This window comes from Amaranthus tricolor, chromosome 14 (assembly GCF_026212465.1).
Source record: "Amaranthus tricolor cultivar Red isolate AtriRed21 chromosome 14, ASM2621246v1, whole genome shotgun sequence".
Classification (NCBI taxonomy): domain Eukaryota; kingdom Viridiplantae; phylum Streptophyta; class Magnoliopsida; order Caryophyllales; family Amaranthaceae; genus Amaranthus; species Amaranthus tricolor.
Genome location: NC_080060.1, coordinates 4,350,927 through 4,376,670, shown reverse-complemented (window position 1 = coordinate 4,376,670; position 25,744 = coordinate 4,350,927). Strand labels below are relative to the sequence as shown.

General features: G+C 35.4%; 2 protein-coding genes across 5 annotated transcripts; one reads left to right on the top strand and one right to left on the bottom strand.

The window, feature by feature from the left end:
• Nucleotides 1-1,072: 1,072 nt before the first annotated feature.
• LOC130800404 (uncharacterized) lies at nt 1,073-10,085 on the top strand. Of its 4 annotated transcripts, XM_057663912.1 has the most exons (10): nt 1,073-1,405; nt 2,477-2,554; nt 4,631-4,941; nt 5,309-5,393; nt 6,287-6,328; nt 6,579-6,747; nt 7,584-7,636; nt 7,727-7,951; nt 9,080-9,126; nt 9,563-10,082. In XM_057663912.1, exons 3-10 carry the CDS (start codon nt 4,640-4,642, stop codon nt 9,615-9,617), a joined length of 978 nt encoding a protein of 325 aa, XP_057519895.1. In that variant the 5' UTR covers nt 1,073-1,405; nt 2,477-2,554; nt 4,631-4,639; the 3' UTR covers nt 9,618-10,082. The 4 variants fall into 4 exon arrangements, with proteins under 4 accessions (XP_057519895.1, XP_057519896.1, XP_057519894.1 ...); XM_057663913.1 differs by lacking the exon at nt 2,477-2,554 and having other exon boundaries at nt 1,079-1,405; XM_057663911.1 differs by lacking the exon at nt 2,477-2,554 and having other exon boundaries at nt 1,079-1,405; nt 4,522-4,941; nt 9,563-10,080.
• Nucleotides 10,086-11,051: 966 nt separating this feature from the next.
• LOC130800403 (uncharacterized) lies at nt 11,052-24,237 on the bottom strand. Its single transcript, XM_057663910.1, has 9 exons — nt 24,060-24,237; nt 19,704-19,952; nt 17,067-19,570; nt 16,775-16,917; nt 14,177-16,030; nt 13,597-13,645; nt 13,267-13,508; nt 13,028-13,135; nt 11,052-11,884 (listed from the first exon to the last, which is right to left on the bottom strand). The coding sequence occupies exons 2-9, from the start codon at nt 19,894-19,896 to the stop codon at nt 11,650-11,652; spliced, it is 5,328 nt and encodes a 1,775-aa protein (XP_057519893.1). The 5' UTR covers nt 19,897-19,952; nt 24,060-24,237; the 3' UTR covers nt 11,052-11,649.
• Nucleotides 24,238-25,744: the final 1,507 nt, after the last annotated feature.

Sequence of the window (25,744 nt, the reverse complement as noted above, 5' to 3'; positions counted from 1 at the left end):
CACCATTTATGGTTTAAATTACATTAGTTAAACCTTTCGTACATTGCAAGATTATCACAAAGTACGACCTTAGGTGGTCACGTAGAAGTGGAAAAGTTGTTTAAAGAATTACATTAGATAACAAGACATTTCGTGTTGTTACGAGCTCAAGTGATACACTTTTTATAAGTCACATGTGCTAGATCCTTTACTTTTGCAAATATTGAGGAGAGTTGTCTTACTAAAAGAACATATTGAGACCTAGATACTAAGGTGTGTAGTACTAAGATCGGAGATATTAAATAATTAGAGTTCCATGGTCTAACCACACTATCCTTGCCGATGTTTCGAGGTTAGTGAGTTACAGGGTCGTAACTAAGTTTTAAGGGGTAGAATGCGATAGAATGTCGCGCGTTTACACGCATTTTTTCCTGCGTTTTCAAGCATTTTTGCCTATATGATAACAACCTATTACAAACTTACATGCTTTTGATTGATTGTTTGAATCAATTGGTGTGATATTTACATGCTTTTGATTAGTTGTTTGAGCCAATTTAGGTGATTATTATTGCCCGAAATGAGATATGTATGAATATTCTAATAGATTGAGTATCCTTTTGTTAATAGTGTCAATAAAGTCGCGATCCTTGAGTCAATTATTTAGCTTAAAATAGTTAAAACACCTTCTCGAGTTATTAGAAATACAAATTTTCATGATTTATACTCTTGTTATTCCAGTTTCGGGGACGAAACTTCTTTCAAGGGGGTAGTCTGTAACACCCTGAGATTTTCTGACGTCATTAATTAATATTTTAATAAATTTTGGGTAATTTATAATTATATTAAATTAATTTTGAAGTAGTTTTAATAAATTCTTTTCATATACGATTTTAAATATTAACATATATTTATATTAAAAATACAATTATGATTTCAAAAATAAAGAGTTCGAATCAAATTATTATTTTTATTAAAATGTACGAGCATACAAAAGTGAGTTTTTTAGTTGGGTTTCGCAAGAAAATAAATTCAGTTAAATAAATAAATAAATAAGTAAACGAATAAAATAAAAAGGAGGGATTAAGCCATTAAGGTTTTAAATGAGACAACCTTGCCTCAACAACTCTCTTTCTTCCTTTCTCTCTGTGAAGACTCACGGCTCACTCACGGCACCACTCACGGCACACAGCAACGGGCTGCTCCTCAGTCCTCACATACAACCGGCAGCACCACCGTCTCCCTCAACGAGCAGTAACCAGCCTTCCCCTCCCTCCTAGCGGCAGCAGCAGCTGCGTTTTGCCCCAACAACAGCAGCAAGCTGCTGTGACGCCAACTGCAGCAGCCCACGCAGCCTTACTCCACCATTTTCGTGCTCCACACCACCACAACCACCACCTATACCCTCACCCTTTACTAGTCCCCCATTGTAAGCCATCTCTTCTATTTTCTCTAATTAATTTTCTAGTTTTATTTGGAGTTTTATTAAGTGTATTGAGTTTGATGTTGGTTTTGTGTTAAGTTCATTGAATCTTTTTGTGGATAAGAGTTTGATGGATGAATCGAACATATTTATGGTTTAGGGTTTGAAGTGTGATTAGAAATTATGGGTTGTGTGTTGATTGCGTGTTAGTTTCTTCAAATCTTACTATGAGTAACAATTAGAGGTGTTATCTTTGAAATTAGTAATGGTGTGGGCTTTTATGTTACATTTTGGTGGTGTATTAGTTTATTGATTCTTGTGATGGATGATGGTTAAAAGTATTAACTTTGAACATGAAATGACTAGCGTTTGGATTTAGAAATGAAATTACTAATGATGTGTGTTTTATGCTATATTTTGGTGATGATTGATTAAATAACCTTAAAAGTTGTTTTAAGACTTAGTTGATTGATTATTGTTGTGATAATTAGCAATGGTGATGATTTTAGTTGACTATGGAAGTGATTTTGGCTGTTAAATTGGGAATAATAGTTGCTAATTGTTGTAGTTTGATTGTTACTAATTACAAGTACTCTTATTAGGTTGTTATTAAAGTCATAATGCATAATGTTAGTAAGCCAAGAGCATAATGTCAACTTATCGTCGATGGTTGCTAAAGTTACTTGTCGTGTTGTTTTGATTATAGTTCTTTCTAGCTTTGGAGAATGTAACAAATGATATCGCGATTCGATAACTCTAAGATTTGCCTTATCGTTGTATAAGTGTTATATTAAAATTGTAAGGCTTAGTCGTGATTAGTTATTTTTGGGTAACGCGAATCGATATACTCAAAATTAGTTGATGAAAAGGAACGATTCACATATGCTTTTACTTTTAAATTGGTGAAAAGACTTATGCTGTGTTGAGTTAATGATTTTGACTTGTATTGAATGAGTTGTGTGCGTGCTAGGGTAATCGAAAACTCATGTTGAATGGATGATAGTGGTTACTTGGGAATTTAGCTGGTATGACAAAGTAGTTAAGGGAACTTATTAGTTGTATTCCTAACTTGTATAGGTTCCCAGTTCATAAGAGGAAAGTAGGACCTTAGTTGGGTTATTTTTGTAACTTTTGGTCGTGCAGTGACGCTTGCTGGTACGTACACGCAATTATTAACCCTTACATGCATCTTGCATTGTATCTTTATCGATATTGAATTGTTTTAACACATATGTTGTACACTATCTATGAATCGTCGAATGAAATATCGAAGTTATTGATTACATGATTTTCAAGTTTACTGATGGAGAATGGTACTAGTATGCCAAATGCTGATAATGATTTAATATGAGAACGATTCTCTTGTTATTGAGATTAATTATTATTTGTTTAAAAGAGAGCAAGTCCTTTATTAATGATATTGTTTATTGTTAGTTTGAATAGTGAATGGTTTCCTTATTGATGAGATTGATTATTGCTAGTTTGAATGGGAATGACTCCCTTATTGATGAGTTTGACTTACGTTAGTTTGAATGGGAATGAGTCCCTTAGTGATGGAGCAAGAAAGTTGTTGGTTGTAATGGGAATGAGTCCCTTATTGATGAGATTCATATCAGACTTGTTTGGTTATTGTGACTCCACTGGATAGGGTACCCCAGTGGGTTTAATTCTCGGAGGTAGGACCATCTGTATATGGTCGCTGTACGGGGGTATGTTCATACTTTACCATTTGGCGCCGGTATGGCTCGTCACCGCCCTTGGTTGAGGTGTTGCCATGTGGGTCTTGCAAACCCCAATATGGAATATGGTGGCCTCTAGTCACATACGTTTAGGTATTGTGGCTCCACTGGTTTGGTACCTCAGTGGGTTTAGTTCCCGGAGGTAGGACCATCTGTATATGGTCGCTGTACGGGGGTATGATCATACTTTACAATTGGATGCCGGTATGGCCTGTCACCGCCCTTGGTTGAGGTGTTGCCATGTGGGTCTTGCAAACCCCAATATGGTGGCCTCTAGTCACATATATAGATGGATATTTGAAAGTGGTTAAGCGCTTGGCTCAAGTAATACCGAGAAGTTATGAAGTCGAAAAGAAGTGAAGAAGATGGAAATGACAGTGAGAAGTAGGAATTGATGTTTAGTGGTTATGATTAGCACCTGGAGTGTTGTGAAATCACCCTCATATTATGACATACTCTATTGATACTAATTATGCCTTATTATGACATGATGTTAGTTTCTGACGTGTACATGTTTGATTTATTTGAAATGGCTCTTTCTATGGCCCTGTGATGATACATTTGATATTTCCGTCTTACGTTGAGCAGCAGGGAGATCATAGATAGACTTAAACAGGTTATGGAGTCTCTTGTGCATTGCATATGGGGGATCGAGCGCGTAACTTATGTTTATGATAATGTTTTCAAGGGTTTTAACCCCAAAGTTTTATTTTGTTAGGTTGTATATGTTTGAGAGGCATGCGACCTCCATTTGTATAAGTTTATTTTCGCTGCATAATTTTCTAGTTTGTATGTTTTATTTTTTTTAAGTTTTGTCTTTTGAAACTCAAGCGTTTACATTGGAACACGATCCATGCTTGACATGATCTTTAGAGAAGCCGGCGATGAGTCATTCCGCCGTGATATAGTTTTGATAGGCCGTTGATGCCTTTACTTTATTAGATTCTAAATAACCTTTATTTTTCTACAAAGGCGCACAGTTTTAGGGCAGATGCTGCCGAAATGTCCACTGACATTTTAAAAGTTTATTATTATTATTTTATTTTTTTTTGTTTTAATGTAATACCCAAATTTCCCCCCATCCTTTACGGTTTTGGTTTCGTACAAGGATCGGAAATTCAGGGGTGTTACATGTTGATGGACGTTGTTTTCTGAATTTTTTCTTATAGTTTGATCATGTGAGTTGATTTTGTTAATCAAAGTAAATCATTGTGTGTCAGTTTAGGCTTGGCCTATCTCATCTGCACCTAGGAATAGGATCATGTTTGATTAATTTTGGTGAACATAAGTAGAGGAGGAGAAACTACAGTAATATTGTTATCTAATGTTTGGTTTGTATTATTAATATGCATTCAACTGTTGCACTGATTTTACATCATTTAGGAGTAATAGCTTTCACATCCTAATTCGAAATGACTCAAAATGAGTGCATCAGAGGACTTGCTTATGTTGAAGGGAACCAACTAAACTGGTTAGTGTCCTATTTTTCCAGAGCTATGTGATGGTAGAGATGGAGGCAAATAGTTCATCCGTGGGTATGATGTCACCTTGTCCCTCCTCCTACTCAACTTCCAATTCCAGTCCTACTCCAACCCCCACACATTTGTATTCTTGTCTTCATCCTCAAACACCCAAGACTCCAAAAGTGTTTATGCCAATGCTCAGACTTTGGAGGCCACAAGCTCAGAGAAATGTCCGAAATCAGTGGTCCAAATTATCTTCTTTGAGACAACAATGGTACCCTTCTTATTCTTCCGGCCGATCTCATGCTACCTCTCTTGTTAACTCTTACCTCTCTCACAGGTATTGTAATTCCCCTCTTTTCCCTCCCTTTTCACTTTACTTTTTGGAAGCTACATTTTACTGAATTGAATTGAATTCTAATAGTGAAAATTAGGAGGGAAAAATTTAATGATTTATTAGATCTTAATTAATGAAATTGTGAAATTTATCAAACTATGTTGATGGAGAGACATCACCCTAGCTAACATGAGAAATACAGTTGATATTTTTGTATTAATATATATATTTGACGTTGAAATATAGTTGGTCGATATCGAAATTTTTTTATTCAAAATTCATATTTTAAAGCTTTTTTATGTAATAGTTCTCTTGAATTGTGTCTGCATTTTATCCTTTTCTTCTCTTATTCTAAATGTGTTTTAAACAGGTACATGGATGCTATGGATTTGGGTGTTTTGAGTGATATGCCAAATATTCGAAAAAAAGCCTGTGTTAAATTGCTTAAGCAGCTGGTTAGTAGGTTAAACAATATTTTCCTTTCTTTCTTTTAGAAAAAGAAAAAAAATTTCCTGTTGATAAGTTGAGATTCTTCGTGAGTTCTAGACTAACAATGTTGTAAATGGAATGATTTTGTTTTTTGTAAGATATATAATAATTTTAGCTACGAGTATGGTTACATTAGAGGTTTTCCAAACTTGTTTTCTGTTCTTGAATCAAATGCTGGAAGGAAAAAGTATGTGATATAGTTCTTTTGGAATCCGCTACAAACTAAAATTGTCTGTTATTTGCGTTGGAAGTATTTCTAACTGCCAAGTTGTGACTTAATGAACCCTCTTTAACCATTACTTATGGTACTATGGAGCTTGAGTGTGTTCGGGATGTGTTTTGAGACTGAATCTGAGTGGTCAAATGTGTTCTTGCTGGTGGATGGTGAATCTGATATTTTTTTGCTTGGGCACCGCTGCTTGTATGAGCACCTTGCTTGCTTGGACAAGCACACAACTTAATGACATTTTGCCTCAATCTGATTTGTTAACATGTACTCAGACAAGCACACTTGAGTCCCTATGTCAGGAAAAGAGAGAAAAAACTGGGGTTTTTTTGTGTGTATAAATACTAAAAGTCAATGATTACATTCTTTGAGAGAATGGAGAGCCTGAAAAAGCTAGGGCTTAGAGAGAGGAAATCACGTGGTTTGCTTTTGGGATTTAGTGAGAAATTCTTGTCTTGTGATTTCTTGTAAATACAAGCTAATCATCAACACAACATTCTTTGGATGGGTATTCGAGTGGATTTCATAAAGGATTTTCCCACCTCCCGAAATACGTTTCTCTTTCTATCTTAGCTAATTACTGTAATCATCACAAATTGCTCTAACACTAACTTCATTTCCAATTTTTTTTAGGAGTCCCAATGCAGCCTACTTATATCTTCTTACAAGGCTATGGTATGTTTTTGAGACTGATATGTCTACACCCTAGATAATCTTTTAGTAATAACAATGACCAATGACTTAAGTGCTTAATAGGAGTAACTTCCCATACCCTTTGCATTAGTATGGATTGCCTCTTGTCGCTAGAGTATTATTGGTCGACTGCAGGGATTATGAATCCTTCTGTGGAAATGTGATCAAGAATAATGCCTACATGATACGATATTAACAATTAGTGATGGATCATGGATGACATATTCTATAGGTTTCTATTGTTGTTGACATGACGAATGCCAGCAAATCAATGAGATGCTTCTTGATAACAACTAGTGGAAGCTCCATTCAACAATTTTCTAATAGTTCAGAGAATGGCAATGATGCTGGAGATGGTGGAGGAGCTCCAGTTGTCACATTCTTGTCCATCTCAGCATTTGGTATGTTGCTAATAGCTGGTTTTCTAGGCAAGCTCTATTGGCTGTTAATTACTTTCTGCATGACTAGTTGATGAATACCTTGATGCTTGCCTGTTTCTATTTCTATGGATCTTATTAAACAAGTAATAGTCTCAAACTATGCTTTATTCATGATCCTAATGTGTATGTTGTATGTTAAGCTTTGAACTTTGAGGCACATCATTGACATGGTTAGTATAGCTATTTTCTAAATATGATGATATTATCCTTTTGTCAATGCTTTAGCTCAGTTAGATGATGTTATTGAGATACATCTGTTTTTAGCAAAGGTAATGAGCATATACATCAAAAAGGGCAAGGGTATGTCACCTATTTACGAAGGAGGTTTAAACTACAAGCTAGCCAACTGCTTGTTGAACAAGCTTTTTGCTTTTAAGATCTTAGGTTTCTGACTTTTTTCAAGTTTGTTTGACTGAGAGATTCTCAAGATGAAATCATCCCATTATTGATATTGTAGTGTTAAAGCATAAAGAGATCTCATAGACTGTAGACTAGTACATGTCTTTTGAAGTCCACTTATCTCCTACGGATTAACTCTTTGTGCTGTAATTTAAGATCACTGTTGCTTTTGCCATGAGAAGCTGTAATAGGAGGCATTGATACTGTTGGCTTCTTTGGATTCTCTTTGTCCATTAAAATTAACAATTTTTGTTTGGTTTTTAGTTTCTCTACTCGAGGCCTCTCTTTTTATTGTGCTCTAGTTTTATGAAAATTATAGAATTTTCCTCTAGTCCATGTTAAATGTAGAAGTTGGATGAAATGTTTTCACTGTGCAATCTGCTTTTGATTTTTTCTAGAAACGTTGGCTGAGGAACTTGTTGAAATGTACAAGCAGGAACTTATTTTAAAGGTATTTGGCAGTTGATATAACTATGCACATATCATCTTTCTTGTCAGCATTCGAACGCCATTCCTTCATTGTTCTAACTTGTGTCAGCAGCGTTTGCTTGTAGTTGAGTTATTCTCCAAAGTTTGTAAAGAGATGGAACAATTCAATCATATGTCTTGGGGAGAGGAACTTTATCATGGAGAAGCTGATGACTTGATCATGTGCAACTTGTACGCAGAAGATAAAGCTGAGCCAATACTTCCCGATATTAGTGGCTGGAAATCGAAATCTTCCTATGTTGAGTCTGACATAAATCCAAACCATGATGTTTTGCAGGTATGGTGGTACCAATATGGCATATTAATATATACTTATAATGCTGCTATGACAATTTACGTGTGAGCTAATCTTTTTAAAATATCTTGAGTGAATCAAATTTGCATTATCTATGTTTAAGTTCTTAACCCATCTTTCGTGCATTTACCACTATACTTAGCCTCGATGTGTTTGGCAAGATATTTTTTACGGTATTCTTTAGTAAGAAGCTTTGTGCAGCTGAATTGAACTCTGAAACATCTTGTTACCTTTGAACTCTCCTTTATCCAAATAAACACCAATTTTGTAAGCTTCACCCGGTGAACAAAATTATAAAAAGTATCTTGGTGCCTTAGTATATAAGAAATTTAGGGAGGCTTGTGGTGGTTTTAGAGAACTCAGATAACGATTTCCCTATCAACTTTTCCGATATAGCCTAACACTCATGATTCTTGGTGTAGATTAGTGGATGGACATAATGGGTGATACATCAAAACATTCTCATCCACATCCAACCTACCCTTCACCCACTTCATCTCCTTGTTTCTTTTATTTTTCACCCTCTTAAGTGGGCTATGAGGGTGGATTTTCCGCACATCCATTGATAATGACATTGTCAGCCTTAATAGATCCATAATATGATCAATAAAAGAAAATCTCTAAGTACTTGCGCGTTAATTATCGCCTGAATGTTTTACTATTAATATGCTCATTATGGAGGATCGGGTCTTGTCTCAAATTGAGCATGTACCGATTTCCTCATGTAAGATCTTGGGTTCGATGCTCGCAGTCTGCATTGCTTCGGTCTGCCCTGTACTCAAAAAAAAAAAAAACTCATAATGAATAACCATTGGGCATTGGGTGCTCCTCTATATAAGCAACTCCGGTATTTGGAGAAAAGAAAGGTGTGCTCTTTGGGTTTAGTCTTTGAGTATGGTTTATGACCAAAGGTAAACACTGAGATTTTGCAATTTTCATGCTGTCCTATGTATTAAGACACATTCTATGTTGTCTGGCCGTTGTGAACTCAAAGAACTTTGTAGTTCCTATAGGAAGTGATATGCTATAATAGCCACATATTTCTTTCCTAGGTACATCTTTCCCCTTGATACTTCTGTGCCTTGTTTGTAATTTTCATCTTTGTAACAGGTATATATCACAACATGGCTTGCAGAGGTCAGTATAGATGCATTCAGGTACATTTTGAAACTACTTGAAATAGAACAAGAAGGAACAAAATGAAAACCTAGAAGAATCGAGTTTAATTGCAATTGAAGCATGTACCACTTTCCTCATGAGGAACCTGAGTTTGATTTTCAATACCCCTAAATGACCCTTCTCCTTCCCTCAGCCTACCTTGTACCCAAAAAAAAAAACGAAAACCTAGACGGTATACAGCCAAAATCATTGTTGCTTCTCATAACATGGTTTCAAGGCTAAAGAAAAACTTTTAGGCATAGTAATGTTCAATACAACTACAAAGCTATTAGAGTTTGAGTTAAAAGGGAGAAAAGAGTGAAAGCAATTCTATTAGTATTTTCAAACGTACGAGTGTCCTATTGAATTCTTTCACATGTGTATTTTGTAGCTTATAGAATTTTCCTTCCTGAGGTTTATCGTGTTTCTTATTAGGGTGGAAGAAATATTTTCAACTGTAGGAGAAGAACTACGAATGAGCTTTACGTGAGCTTTCATGATACCGTGAGGTATTGTTTGTTGTTAGTTCATAGGTTCATATTTAGGTACTTCCAAGTACTCCATTAATGTTGTTTAGAGGTAAAGCTTGAAAGAAGTGTCTTGTTACTTCTAATTTGTAATAATCTTAAAAATTAAAGCTTTATCATTGTTCTTTTAAAAATATGAATGCCTTTTTGGTGTCAAATTTGACCTTGCACTTCTTGTTAAATGGAAGTTGGAATCTGATGTAGATGTTGGTATGTTATTGATTATCTACAGAATTATTATTTTTAGATTTTTGTATCACCTTTATGATATTATTAAATTTATCAAATAAGATCTCATTTGATTATATTTTAACTTATAAATCATTAATAATCAATGAATTAGAACAATAATAATGAATTGAAGGTTTTTGTAGTTTTATTTGGAAAGACAAATGACACTTTCCAAGGTGACAATGACAGTTTTTCATTGGCGGAAATTTGTATATATCATAAATTTACTGATAAGAGTAACTTAAATATCTTTATTTGATTGAGAATATTAATAAATTAGGACACTTATATTGATATGAAAAAATCAGAAATCTGTAAATAAATTATTAAAATGTCGATTTTAAAATGAATATCTTATATTGTCTCCTATTCATTTTGCTTGTTCCATTTACTTTTTTACACTTGTCAAGATAATATTTTCACTTTTAATATCTCTAATTGTCCTTAATTAAAAATTATAAAAAGTTAATATTAATAACCATTGAATTGAGACGAATAAGAGAAGACGAATAAAATACAAATTAAAAGAGATAGTGATAAGTTAATGAGACAAGTAAAATGAATAGGAGGAAGTACCCTATTTGACTATATTTTAATTTATAAATTAAAAATAAAATACAAATTGAAAGAGATTGGTGAATAGTGACAAAAATAAATTGAATAAGTAAAACGAATAGGAGGAAGTAATAAATAAATTATTATGTCAATATATTTTAAAATGAATGTCGTAAAAATGACTTATTTATTGTTTTACTTTATTTTAATCAAAGATTTAATCAATGAAAAATATTTTTTTCATTAATCGAAAATTAGGGATTCCTTATGAGTTGGAACAAGAACAATTAAACAAGTGAATCAGAATTGCTAGTCAGTTTTAATAATTTAGATTTGTATATAATGAAACTCATACACGCATAGTGGGTTGTATGTTGAAAATTGAGTTATACAAACTATCATATTTAGTCATAAATTATTCATTTCAAATAACTCTAAAATCTCAATTGTTATCTCATGCTGAGTTGTTTGTTGCTTTCTGTTTGCATTCATCACAAATTGGTGTCACATGTTGTAGAGTCATATTATGTGACTAGAAATTAGAATTGTAAAATATGACATTGAACACAGAATACGATATAAAAGAAAAATGTAAAAAAATGGCTATAAAAGAACAAGAAAATGCAAATAAATGTTATACTATAATGGCAATTCATCTTTAAATTCTTTACATATAGGCTATAGCAACATGAATGTTGCAAATCCCGATTTTTATCTACAGAACCGATTTCCCTCCAACCCGCCTTCTTCCTAACCCTCCTTCCCCAACCTAACCTTTTCGTCGGAATAAAATTGTAGCATCTGCAAATCTAGTCTATCATACACAAGGATCCGGAAAAAAAAATTATAAATGGAAGAAAAAATAGAAACATTTATGTAAGGGGATGAATCGAAAATAAATCTCTAGTTCACGGTGAACTGACCAAGAAATTTTCAAGGCACCAGAGCAAGCATAAATATCAATTTGCTAACCTTATGGTACCCCTACTTTTTAAACACTTCTAACAGCCACGACACACATTTGTTTTCCCGATATTATGTATAAAAACACTGGTGGGAGCAATTTAACGTAAGAATAACATAATTACCTTAGATTTGATAAGATAAAGCAGCCTCGCTTTCGCAAAGGAGACCATCTTTTGATTGAAATTAGGGGATGTGGAGACAATAGACCCAATTTGGGAAGAAAATCAATTAAATTAATGATGATCAAAGTGAAAGACATTCTACACCCTCAGGGACATTCCTAGGCATGGGACGAGCAGAAACATATCTCAGTGGGCTAGGTTTAAGAAATGTTACAGCTGCATCTAAGGGCGATGAGGTCTCGGCCCATTCAACTTGACCTCGACCGTGGAACCTTTCAAAACGACAATTGACAGAAAACCTCTCTAGATCTTGAGTTTCCAGCCTAATGTCCAAAATTGATGCACGCTTGTCCAATCTGAGCAGTTGTAAATCAATACAAGTCATGAGCACAAAAGCATAACAACAAAACACACAACAATGATCCTAAAATAATTGGGACATAGGCATGTAAAAAAGCAGAACATGACAACACATTAAACACAACAATGATCCTAACACAATTGGGACATAGGCATGTAAATAAGCTTCATACTTGCAGCCCATATGGTCACGAAAAACAAAGACATGAAAAATGAAGAGCCATGGAAGCCAAGGCTTATAGACAACCATGTATATTGTTTGGGATCAAAGATGTCAAAAAAATAACTCACAAATCAACCCACAACCAAGAAAAAGATTAGGTCTTCAGCACAATTTATTACCCATCCCTAAAATTCACCAAATCCTAACCTCAAGATCGAAGATGGCCAAAGTTCAGCCAATCAAGCAATACAATTTCAATAAGTTCACCATGGTCACAATTCTGAAACTGTGGAAAAAGGCATTCCTAGTCCAGAGGGAAAAAACAAAACTTTCAGGCCAACCAACCTGTTTGATAAGTCCACTGGACATCTTATGGACATCTTCATAGCCTCTAGGTCTCAAATCACTTTCCATTAAAAAACAAATATTAGATTTTTAATTAGTTTTTATTTAACTTTATTCTTAATTGTATCAATCATCTGAAGATATTCTTTTGCTTTAGGCGGCCATCTGACAATAAAATTTTGATAGTTTATCGGTCCTCTGAAAATAATTTTTGTTAGTGTATCGGTCCTCTGAAAATAATTTTTGTTAGTGTATCGGTCACCCGGCTACAATTGTTTCGGTAGGGTATCCGTCATAATTTTTTGCTAGCGTATCGCCCATTATAATTCTTTATTGGTATTTCGGTCACTAGACTATAATTTTGTTCTAAGGTTCCCGTCATTTGAATACGGCTTTAAGCTAGTGTTTTCGGCTATTTGACTCCCCAAGTTAAAATTCCAGGCTTCGCCCCAGCACATAAAGCCAACTTACTGCCTTATGGAATGTAATAAACTCTGATGATTGATCAACTTCATTGAGGTTGCAAACAATGTTAATATGCCATCCAGAAAATACAAAATATATAAACCATAATCATAATAAGTAAACAGAAAAAGTTAAGTGTAAAGCACAGAGAACCCAAAAATGTTACCTTAGTATATCAATTTCCAGCTCCTTCTCCCTACTAGCAAAATCTTCCACAGCTTTTGTGAAGTACTGATCGCGAATCCTCTCTGATGTTTGGACTTCCCCACAAAGGCTATAAGAACATTCATGGTAACAAAAACTCAAATTTAGCAGAATTACATGTTTAGAAACAGTTCTAGAACCTAGGAGTAGTAAAACAGTAGAAGTAAAAAAAAGTACTAAGAATTCACAAGCAAAGCTTACAGGTTTCCACTTTCAACAGGTGTACTACCATCCACACCACTAGTTAGGCTGCATGCATCACCTAATACAGATCTTGAAAGAGAATATACAATAGCTTCGTAGTTGGAACTTGCATCAAGTGAGAGGACTCCTGCTGAAGGGGTTTGAAACACTTGCTGCATAAGTTGAGTTGTTTTGAGAAGCCTTCTCTTTGGTCTAATCATTGGCAATAGATCTTCACTGTTGTCAGTTCCATCTTCAACCTGTACCAAAATAAAGATGTCACTTCCCAGGTGAAGATGAAAAGTGCAAAAGATTACACTATAGACACCATCCCTGGAATATGCACACCTTTTCCATTAATCGAGTTGATGATTGTGCCCAGTCTACTTCTGCTGAACTACAAATAAGAAAATTCAAGAAATGTCAATGAACTGAACAGTGCTTTAAAAACAAACAATAACTCTTAAGGTTTCTAAAAATTTTCACCACAAAGAGCTTCCTAAATAAACAAAATAAAGCCTGCACATTAGATGATACAAAACCAATATCAAAATTGAGGAATTACAAGAAAGAGGACTAATTATACAAACTTCATTCCAAGAAAAATTATTACTATAATAGGCAGCACAGTGGTTGGGGATGTATGCAACCTCATTCTCGTAAAAACAAATAGGTTATTTGACTATTAATCATCATCCCTTAATTGCAAAAAGGATCTACAATTTCACATAAATACGAAGAAAAGTGAATTAATGAGCCATCTCAAAGAAAAGGATCTATTATAAAACAACTGAGAAAAACTATTAATCTTTGGCTCCTATGAGAATGGACACATGTAGTACAAAAAGGAAAATGTTTTCAGATTGCTTAACTAGAAAGAACACTATTTAAATGATATTATGAAACACGAATTAGCAACAGCACACACCTTATGTTCTGAAGCCGCTTGAGACAGTATTCTATCTCTTTATTCCATGGAAGAAGATCAGATGTAGCAGTCTTCCGTTTCTTGGGCGCCGCAGATTCTGAACATGTAGCTGAGACATGGGGGACCAATGCATGCAGAGAAGAAACACGCTCACTTGGAATACATGCATTTACTTCTTGACAAGTATTAACAATCTGAGCAGCATCTGTTACAGTAGCAGTTGACTGCGCTGAATTGTGCATCGCTAAATTTTTCGGAGGTTTTCCACTGATGAACTGCTGTTCAACATTCTGCACCATTGGAAGTCTAGGCGCATTATGTCCACCTAACAATTGCCCATGTTTGACGGTTCCATACTGCTCAAACCAGGATGGGCCCATCTGTGGACTTATGCCAGTTTCCTCAGATTGACAAGGAAATTTACCAGATCCAAATTTCTGAGGATCACTATGACCGATTGAGAAGAGATCCTGGGAAGCAAAAGTTCCATGCAGTAACTGAAAAGACTTATTTCGATTACCTAGATGAGGCGAAAAGCCTAACATCTTGGCATCTTCAACAGAAACTGTAGTCTGGTTCATTGACGGTTCTCTGACCATACTATTCATACTGCCTGCGACAGGCCCCTCTAACTGTTCCGCTACCTGTTGACGATTAAGATCATCATCTTGTCCCTTCAATCTTTTTGATTCCCGATGGCTTGGGTCAGAAGCCACATTCCTTATGTTTTGCATTTGATGCGGCAAAATATAGCTATTATGCGCATTATTATAAGGTCTTACAAAATTATGATATGGTTCAATACCTTTTTGGTTGATGGCAGAACTTGAAGGAGACGCACTCCGTAGATGCCTCATAGAAGGTTCTTCCAGAGATGTATCAAATGTCTTTACAGAAGATCGTGCTTCTTCTGTTTCGGACTCCCCACCTACGGTTACCAACGAACTAAAAGCATCAACTCTATTGGGAACATCTTTCCCATCTTTCATCGGTTGGGAAGAAGACATTTTCGAAGCATCAGATAATTGAAATTGAGACTTGATCTCAGGAGCTTTACAAGCAGCAGAACCCAATAATTGTTGCTGAGAAGTCCATAGATTAGATCCTAGAGGTGGCAGGCTATCCTTCCGAGGCATCCCAAACATATCAGAATGGAGGGAGACAGGCATCTGGCGGGTCAAATCACTCAAACCTGATTGATTGATATCCCTTCCAGGCACCACATTGTTTTGTGGATTACAGACAGACTGATTGATCATAGCCGAAGGTTGCAATTCATTTGACTGGTCGTGGTACGCATGCCTGTTAAAAGACACAGTAGCAGATTGCTCACTTGTAGTATTTCCTCCAGGCGCAGTCCACAGCTGATTCTGAAGTGGACTTCTCATATTGGGAACCGATGAGAAAGAATCAGATATATTCTCCTTAAAATTGGAAGCTAAAACATCGGAACCCTTATTTTCCAGCCTTCCAGATTCATTCCCTGATTCCAGTTGAGTTGGTTGATGAGAAGGAGGTAAACAGTGAGCAGAAGATCCTGAAGTGGAAGCCCACCATGGATAAGTTTCATCTCCTTTCTCAGTAGGTACATGATCCGAACTGGGAGATTCAGCAGTTCTAGAGGAGCTTTGAACAGCATCACTTAGATTTGAAGGAGCAATTCCTTGAGATGGTGGAGCTAGTTGTAAACCAAAACCATGAGATGAGAAACACTGACCCTGTCTAGGTCCAGCCAGTCCACTAGCAGATATCTCAGAAAACCTATTGTAATCAGTAGAATTGAGGTGTGACTGTGAGGCAGTATTTTGCTCCTTGGATTGATCAACCTTGTCAAAAAGCTCGAGCATGTTCTGGCTGCAACAAATTATCAAGGTTTATAGATGACAAACTAATAAGAAACATAAATATAAATAATATGTGAGTTGCATGACTACAAAAAAATCTCAACACAACCACCTTTGGCAACAAACTTTTTGTTTAATTGGACACAAATCACATGGGAGGTTGAAATCCTAGGGAAAACATGGGAGAAGTGTTGATTGGTTGGCACTAAAAAAGATAAATGGAGGAAAATAGGATTTTTTGCAAGTTCAATGGAAAGGGAAATTCCATATTGCCAAACACTTTAAAAATACTTCCCAGGAAGTTTTAGGAGAAATAAGTTTCCTTTAAGTGGAACTCTGAATGAAATTGAATTCTTTCTAGAACCAAACAAATGTTTTTTACTTGTAAGAGGATAACATAGAGCAAGCACAAATATTTATGAAACTGGACAAGTTTCCTACAGCTACATAGCAATTTACTATTTGGAACATACAAATGTGTCAAAAAGAACTAAACCAACCCAAAAAAAATTGAAAAAGACAAACAGAAACAATATAAACCATTTCCTGACACAGACAAAAGATACAGAGTCATTAACTTGATCAGGTACACAACCTCAAAGGATCGCATATAAAAGAACACCTAGAAATTAAATTATATATACACTTAATTAAAGTAATGAAATCAAGGGAGATGAGCTATATCAAAGGCCCAAAGATTTCCCTAAACCAAGATAGAAGAGATGAAATGAGTATTCAAAAAATAATAATTTACCTGGATGATATATGTTGGTTTGGTGAGGCAATTCCACTGCATGTGATGAAAGGAGCAGACATATTAGGTAAGTAGCCAGGATGAACCCCACCAGATGATACTCCACGTGCGGCATTAACAGGTCCATTGAAAAATACCCTACCCTGCATCAGAAGAAAATAAACCCTCGCTGTTTATTTAAATTCATAATGTAAATAAATTTCTGTGGATGGAGGTATGCATGTGCACATGAAGCGAGTAAGGGAAAGAGGGACAAGGGGAGGAGAATTCCAAACAAAAATCCATATCTAACCTTCTCCATATCAGTGACATTAGTGTTCAATGAACTAAGAAATCTTGGGTTTAATTCTTGGCCTTTAACTCCCGTGGAAAGCTTCTGAGACATGGATTGCGAATGCAAAACGTTTTTTGCTGCATAAGAAGAATCCAAATCCATATTCACATCTGCCATGGGATGATACTGGAATTTCTGCTCTACTGGGCCTCGTTTTGCAGTTTGACTGGAAGACCTCTCTTGGCCTCCAGGTAAACTACGCCCATCAGCATAATCTGACCACATATTCTCTCTCAAACCACCAATTGAAGCACTTTGAGGAAAACTATTGCGGTGGCTATCACTGGAACTCTCCCTCCGATCAATGTTTTCTGTCTCACGCATCTCAACAGCTCCACCATCAGGGCTATTATGTGAAGACTCCAATATAAGAGGTCCCTTATTCAAATTATGATGGTCTCTACTACAACTCTGTAATCCATACTTTCCAGATGAATTGACCGATTTCCACAAATCATGATGATCATTATTATGAAGTTTGCTAGATTCAAAATTGATCTTCATTTTACTCAAACCCGGTGCAACAGCATCATCTTTTGAAATGAAATGCCCACTTCCCATTTTCATATCAGAATTTGGAACAGGTTCAAGCCTCGAAGCAGAACCATGACCTGTATCCATGTACATCTTAAAGTTATGATCTTTATCGGGCAAGTTATTTTGGTTACTAGAGGCTAAAGCTCCATTAGTTGGCGTAGATCCAAAGAAATTTGAAGGGTTTGGTCGATTGGATTGTTGAACATTGTTGTCAGGCAAAAATGTATTCTGCTGATGGCTCCAAAAGCCAGCATCTGTACTCAAGCAGTCCCTAGAAGAATTAGATTTTCCCCGCATGTGCTTCTCTTCAACATGTGACTTATGCTGACTGCTGTCTACCCACCTTCTTCCTTCACGCGGACTTTCTGTTTGTTGATATTCTTTTCTTTGATTCAGAAACGGCTGCTGTTTCATAGAACTATTCATACGATTTGCATTCAAAGTTGCATCATGGGTGCTAACATTATTGGTACCATGTTGGGAACCCAGTGAGCTTCTCTGGAAGCTGTCAACAAAATTCAGTTGTGATGTCTCATTACTATTAATAACTGAAGGATGCTGGTTGCCAGACTGCAATCTAGAGTTTTGAGAACCTAGGCCACTCCAATCATCCTGCATCCCTGCATCAGTATTGGAGGTTTCTGCAACAGCAGACTGCATAAGAGCACTCCAGGTACCACCTTGCAGCGAGGGAATGCTACTGGGCAGATCTGTGGCATCTCCACTTCCTGTAAGTGATGCCTCACCAAATGCTTCCCAAATAGAAGTATTTTCGTCATTACCAAACAAAATCTTTTCTTCAGTTGGATCTAAACCATTAGCAGTCTGCGTAGAAGCAGACTGTGAAGAGGACTGAGTTACAGGTTTTTCAGGAAACAATTCTGAACACTCACCAAGACCTTGTCCACCACCTTTTGATATTGGCACATTCCTCTGCTGCGCCTTTGTGAATTCCCCGAGATTCACATTTGCTAAACATTGACTGGATGCCTGTTCATATGAACTTCTCCCTTCTGATCCATATCTGGAAACCATATTTCCATCCTTTGCATTGACCTGCTCTCCAACTGAACCGTATTGATTTCCAGGAAAAGAACTACTTGGAGTTGGAACCTGAAGCATTCCAGGTTTATCCATGTTGCTCTGAGAAAATGCATTGGCCCTTCGTGAACTAGAAACGGGAACCCCATACAGAGATTGTGAAGTTTGCTGAGGTTCCAATCCCATAAACTGCATTGCATGCCCTTGATCTGGGGTATTCACAAATCCATTAGAATATCCTTGCGCAGAAGACAGCCCTCGCTGCTGCCAGTTTGTGTTGCCAACCATGGCTTGAGGGGGCCATATATGATTAGATGTATCACGCATAGGATTGCCATTAACAGCTTGTGGATGTCCTGCTGCCGAATTTCCGAAGGATAAAATGTCGTTTGCCGTACTTTTTTGCATTGCTTCCAGTTGTTGAAGCTGATGATGCCTCTGTAGCTCTTGCATTTGTTTAAGCATGATTTGCTGCTGCAACTGAGTATCGTTGTTAACAGGCTGTTGCCGAGGAAAGGATTGCAGCATTCCTGGTTGCTGCCCATTAATTCGCTGTTGGCCACCAAGAAAGTTGAAATTCATTGGTGATTCTAAGCCTCCAAAACTTGCCACATTAGAGTGCTGTGAACCACTCCTCTGATGTGATTCAAGAACAGATGGACTTCTTCTCGTCATATTGTGTCGATCAGGTTCTCTATCCACTCCCAAAAAGTTACCCTCATTCTGTCTTGTATGTCCAACTTGAGATGCATGCATAAATCCATTTAAATTTAACTGCTGAAGCTGTGATGGGCTTTTGGAAAATTCAGGTCTCAAACTTGGCCGAATAAAGTTAACCCCATGAGGACTCGGTGAGAACTGATTGCCTTGTCCCCTCTCAATGTCTACATCTCACAGAAACACAAGGGACAAGTCACATGAAGAATGAATGGACAAATACGATTTAAAAAATAACTAGGGCACGCACTATCAAACTTTGACGAAAGCGAAGAAAAGAGAAACTCAAATCTTCGTTACCTGATTGTTGTGCACTGTAATTAACGTATCCAGAATTCAAAGGCCCACCAATCTGTCTCTCGCTTGCATTCCATATATTGTTATCTAATAAGGGCCAGTTCGCCCCAACAAGTTGTGTATGGCGTTGGTCCTGCGACAAGCTACCTTGGTCAAGAAAATTGTGGACCCTATCACCAACGTCGTTTCCAGGCATAGATTATTCCAACTGCAATTCTTCAGAAGCTTATACACGTGTCAAAACAAGGCTACCTGATCCAGATTTTAAAAACCCAATCAATTTTCAGCAATACCACTTTACCAATAGCAGATGAAAGTTTAATTCCAATAGAAAGATCATGTGAAAGAAAAAGAGCTAGTTTGGTGACATTATGATTGAAAGAAAAACCGTTAGACCCAAATCAGTAAAATAATCAAATAAAAAGAATATAAAAAACTACTGAAATCTATCATCCAACAAAATGTGAACCAAGGCAAAACAGGCGTAAAATTCAAACTTGTCCAACTACATAAGCAATTTATGGATGACATGAGATCATGAGTCACACTGGAAAACCCTTCCAAAATAATTTAAATGAATGCTTGGCAATCTAGGTCTTGTCAAAAACAAATAAGATTTTACGGAAAACTCTGAACCAAAAAACAGAAACAACATAAGTGGCTTTTAAGGGTCGGATGTACGTAACCTTACGCTGATAGAAACAAAGAGGTTGTATCTTATTGATCCTTAGTAGTCAAACCAAATAAAGAAAGATGTAACATAATATTCTTGCCAAACAAAGCTGCGAGACCGTAGAAGATCAGTAAAAGAGTAACCATCACAGGAAAAGCCAACTGGATTTGAGGATGGGGAATGGCGGCTGCTGCACATCAGCCATTCTCTCTCCTTCCTCCTCCAACTTCCCTTTTTCTTTCTAAGGTTTGTATCATATGAGGAAAGAATCTCAATCTCAAGGGGTACCAAGGGTTTAAAAACAAGGAATTTGGAAGGAGATAGAGTCTATCATGTATCAAGTTCCAGCCTAAAAACCCCTAACCGTATACTAGAATGGATTAAACTACATTCCAACAATGTGGTGAACCAAACACCCCTTACATTCCTTCTTAACCTATTTTAAATTGTTTCAAGAAAAAAACCACACGATAGATTATCGACAATATGGAAGCAAACTTCTCTAAGTCTATCCTGAATAATAATATATTCTTTCAAATAGAGGTGTTAATGGACGAGTTTGGTTTGAGACAAAGCATACATAGAAAAATGTGCCCGCGGGCTCAATTTTTCAAAAGTCTGCTCGCCATTGCATACCTTAATTTTTTGCCGCTACACGTAATAACAAGAACTCCCCTGAATTCTGATAATTAATTCCAACAGGACACTTCACATTAAACTAGTTATTTACCATCTCTAACACAGGAATTAGTTACGTTCCCTCCATTGGAAATTAGATCCTATGCCAAACCACTCATCATATAGTAGTTTCATGTTTCCATCACAATTTCATCTCTATAACTAGTCCTTTCGACCCCCTCCCCCCCCAAACGAAAAAAACAAAAAGAAAAAAAACAAAAGGGAGCCATTATAGGAACTTTACCATAGTTTCTTTTTGTATTTCCAATGTGACAACTTTTATGAGATGTAGTAATTATTATCAGAGAGAATTATTTATGTACAAAGTAAATAACATTTTATGGATTTGCTGTAATTGGAAATTTCAAGCAACATTACTATGTGGGTGCTCTATCTAACAATATTTCTACTTCAATGTCACAAGAGAAATACATATTAATAGACACCTGACACAAACCACTTGTTTACTGGCCAAAACAAAGGCAAACAAATCAATATTTCATTGGAAGTTCACAAGAACATTTCCAAATGAATTTTTGACATTGTCACTTACTTTGAGCAACATGAAAAAAATACTAATATGCGACTAAAGAGCATTCACCAATGCACAAAAGGCAGGAGCTAACATTCTCATGCAATAAACTGTCATGACCAATCAAACCACAAAATCAAGAAAAAAAAAAAAACCTCCAACCATTAAGCTAAAAGCACCGAGAAAAAAGAACATAAATAATATGACAATAATTCTAACTCCAGATATATCTACAACTATTAACGAACAACTAAAATGTTTTATGATACAAATAATGATTCCTACATATACTACAATTATTAGTGACAACAAACTTAAATTATTTCACAAGGAATATAAATACTCCTAAATGCCAACTTAAACTATAGTATCCTAGTAGTAAGAAACATGAGAAAATAGATAACTCCACCTCCATATAAGCACTCCGACACAAGAGAGATCATCCAACCTCCATGGCTCCATCTAAGCACTCTATAGATTATTTTAGTAAGGACAAGAGCATATTGCTGACTCTAAGTAGGAAGCATAGTGCAAAATGCGATAATGATCGTGGATCGCAGTAATAACAATAATGTGGTAATGAGAGTGATATTGGCCTTTAAACGGCCCAAAACGCAGTTTTTACATCTTTACAACGCAAGAAATATCAATTTGTTTTTTATGAAAACCTTTACAACGTGACCAATGAGATGTGGTCATAATTTTGCACTATGGCAAGAAGACTAGAAAATATATAGAAAATGAAAGAATACAATAATGCAATAATGCTAGTTACAATCATTTTGATGAGAAGACGATAGTGTAAGGAAAAATGGAAAATATGAAGAGGACAATCATTTGATGTATTGCATGTAATAATTATTTCTAGTTCACAATAGGAAGTTATTTACATTGAACTTCTTTCAAATTTAGAGTTACACATAATCATGCAAATGATGCACCCCACACCTTCATTCACACAAGTCACAACAAACACATTAATGTTAATGACTATCAAAAGAAATCTAAAAAAACAAAATTCTTTAAGACACTATATCCATGCAGATAAAAGATACTTCTCTTGCACGGTATGATATAAGTGAATTATGTCATAAGCGTCATTCAAAATATCAGTCGCATTGTGACCACATAATAAAGGTTTATAAGGTTGTCACGACCACAATATAGGCTTCGAAACCATCCATATTAACCGCAAATGTGATTTCACTGTTGTTAATGTGCGCATCAAAGATTTTGCAATATGGTATTAACTTCAAATTTTCATCCTAGTACAACAGTGCTATCTATAAAATATTTTACATCAACTAACATTCCTTGTAAAATATATCACATGTCATAGAGTATTTATTTAAAATGCTTGTCTTCTAAACCCATATTAAAAGCTCAATCATCCCAATACAATACCCAGAAAAAGTAAAGTATGAAAATCGCTCCCATGGACTCAACTCATAGTCACAAAGTATACTAACCGTAACAACATACCCTCCATCGCCAAAAAAATTGAAATAATGATTATCAACTAATGCCCGTTAAGACATGACCCCAAGAAGGCGATAAAAACCTTGGTAACTCACCCTCAATGTCAATTGCACAAGTACAGCAAAGCAGAAAACCCAATCCACACTAGTGCTAGCTATACATCCCATAGTGTAATAATGCGGTAACGGTCGCAATCACAGTGACGAAATGTTGATGCGGTAACGGGAGTGATGCGGTTATCATAGCACCTAAATATTAGTCGAAACCATAAGATATCCCTTAATATGGCCAAAACGCGATTTTTTTACAATTTAACAGCACGGGAAATATCAGTTCGTTTATTTTAAAAACCTTTACAACGCGCTTGATGCAATGCGATGCGCCTTATTTTTACTCTATCATACATCCATATAAAGAGGCTAACATGTCACAGAAATACACACAGTAACAAAAGATATCATCAATTACGCAAAGATTAGAAGCACAAAATTGCCCTAAGTAAACACTTTATAGCTACTTTCATCTTCTTGTGTTTTTCATCATAGTCAAACGAAGCTTCTACCAAATCCAACAGTAAACCAACTACACCCATAATGCATTGGAAAGAAACACATTTATCAGAAAGATGCTCGATTTTATAAACGCACAATTTAAATTCCGCTTCATTCCTCAGAATTCAGACGATAATACTACAAGAACGCGTGCCCAGAATAATATAACTACCCGATGCTTCACAAAAACCCTAATTCGATAATTGTTTGTTATGCTGATTCGATTTAAAATCCCTAACAGAAAACACCGAGTAAAAATTGCAAAAAGCAGGCAACAATTCCTCCACAATTGAGCAACCATTCGAACCCCAGATAACCCCGAAATCATCAAATTATCAAAAGAATCAAATTGAATAAAAAAGAAAACATCGCCAAAGATGAACACAACACAAACAATGTTTGAAAAAATTGAAACCCTAAAAGGTAAGAAACTAGGAAGAACTAACCATTGAGAGAAGCAGAAAGATCGAACGGAACGAGATGACAGTAGTATAGAAGAGAGGATGAGGGTGTATCTTCATTGCTGTACTTCTGTGTTTCAAACCCAAAAACCAAAACTACAACAAATTAAAAATAATTTCTAATTTCTATTCTTTCTATTTTTGTTAATTTTTTCAATCTATTGTCTGCCTACAAGTAGGCATCCTAATTATAGAAAGTGTCAATATAAAATATTTATTAATCTAACAAAAACATTAAAATAATATATGGACTATAATCATTAAAGGTTCGATTTGGTCAAAAAAAAATACACCTTTTAAAACAATGTTTTAGTGTAGATTTCGGATTAAATAAAAGGTAAAAATGAGTAATTTAAATTTAAAATAAGAAAATAATAAAATTAATGTACAATATTTTAATGTGGACTTAAGTCCTCATAACACTTACTCTGATAATTGTTAATTATTCGATAGATCTATAAATTTTGCAAACCTAGAATAATTCGACCTTTACTTAATTTCTCTATAATAATCTCAACTATTGATTAACCATAATTAATCTAAACTATTAGGTTATTTACCCAAAAATGATGTTAATATGACCTGTTTTTGTAGGCAAAATAACAGAAAAAAATGATAAAATAAAATAAAATAACAAAAAAATTTAAAAATTAAAATACCATTCCCTCCCCCCACGCACTGCCACCTTTTCTGTGTATCCTCTTTCATTTTCTTGACCTTCCCTGTATTTCTTAACTATTTTCAATTTACAAGAGCAGGCAGAAATTCAGGTCCATCATTGTTGATGAAGAACTTATCACGTGGCGAAGCTCCACTTATGCCTCAAGAACTTCCATTTGGTTGAATCCGTCGAAATTTGGGTCCAATGCCTCACCCTGCAATATTATTATTAAGGAATACTTTTAAATGTATCAGAAATCAAGATTATGTAGTATTCCTTTTGTTGTAGAATTAATACTAGGTGGTTTACCTTATCTAGGATGTTCAACCATTATTGGCAAAATCAGAGATCAAAATTAGAATCAAAATCCAAAAGTAGTACTAGCTACATTTCCATGGAGAAGGATAAGGAGATCAGAAATTTGCTTGAGAAGGATGCTAAATTCGAGACGGATCTTCAAGCAGGGGATGCCATGAAAGGTTAATGCAGGTTCAAGCGGAGGAAAGAAGATGAACAATTAATTTTTTTTTCTTTCGGTTTTTTTAACTAAGTTTTTTATTTTATAAGATTTTGTTTTAATTTAACTTTTTTTTCCGTAAAATTACCTATTGTATAGGTTACAAGTCACTATAGTGTATTTTTGGCAAATATCTCTCAAAGTTCGGATTATTCATAGTTAATCAATAGTTGGAATTATTGTAAGAAAATCGATGTTACTGACCAAAGCTATTAGAGTGTCCATTTATTATTTATATGTGAGTTGTCCTATATTCGAAAAAAAGAAAAATATATATCACTTTATAAACTTAAAGATTAATACCAATTGATTTTAGTAGTAAATAAAGTCTATTATACCAAGTATTTTTATTGATTATCAACATACATAAGTAAATAATCAAAAACTCCATTATATGAATTATAATCAATCAATGATGGATCATAATAAACATATAATTTGTATATGAAAAAAAAGAAAATGAGAACTTTCCCTATCAATAAAGAACTACAT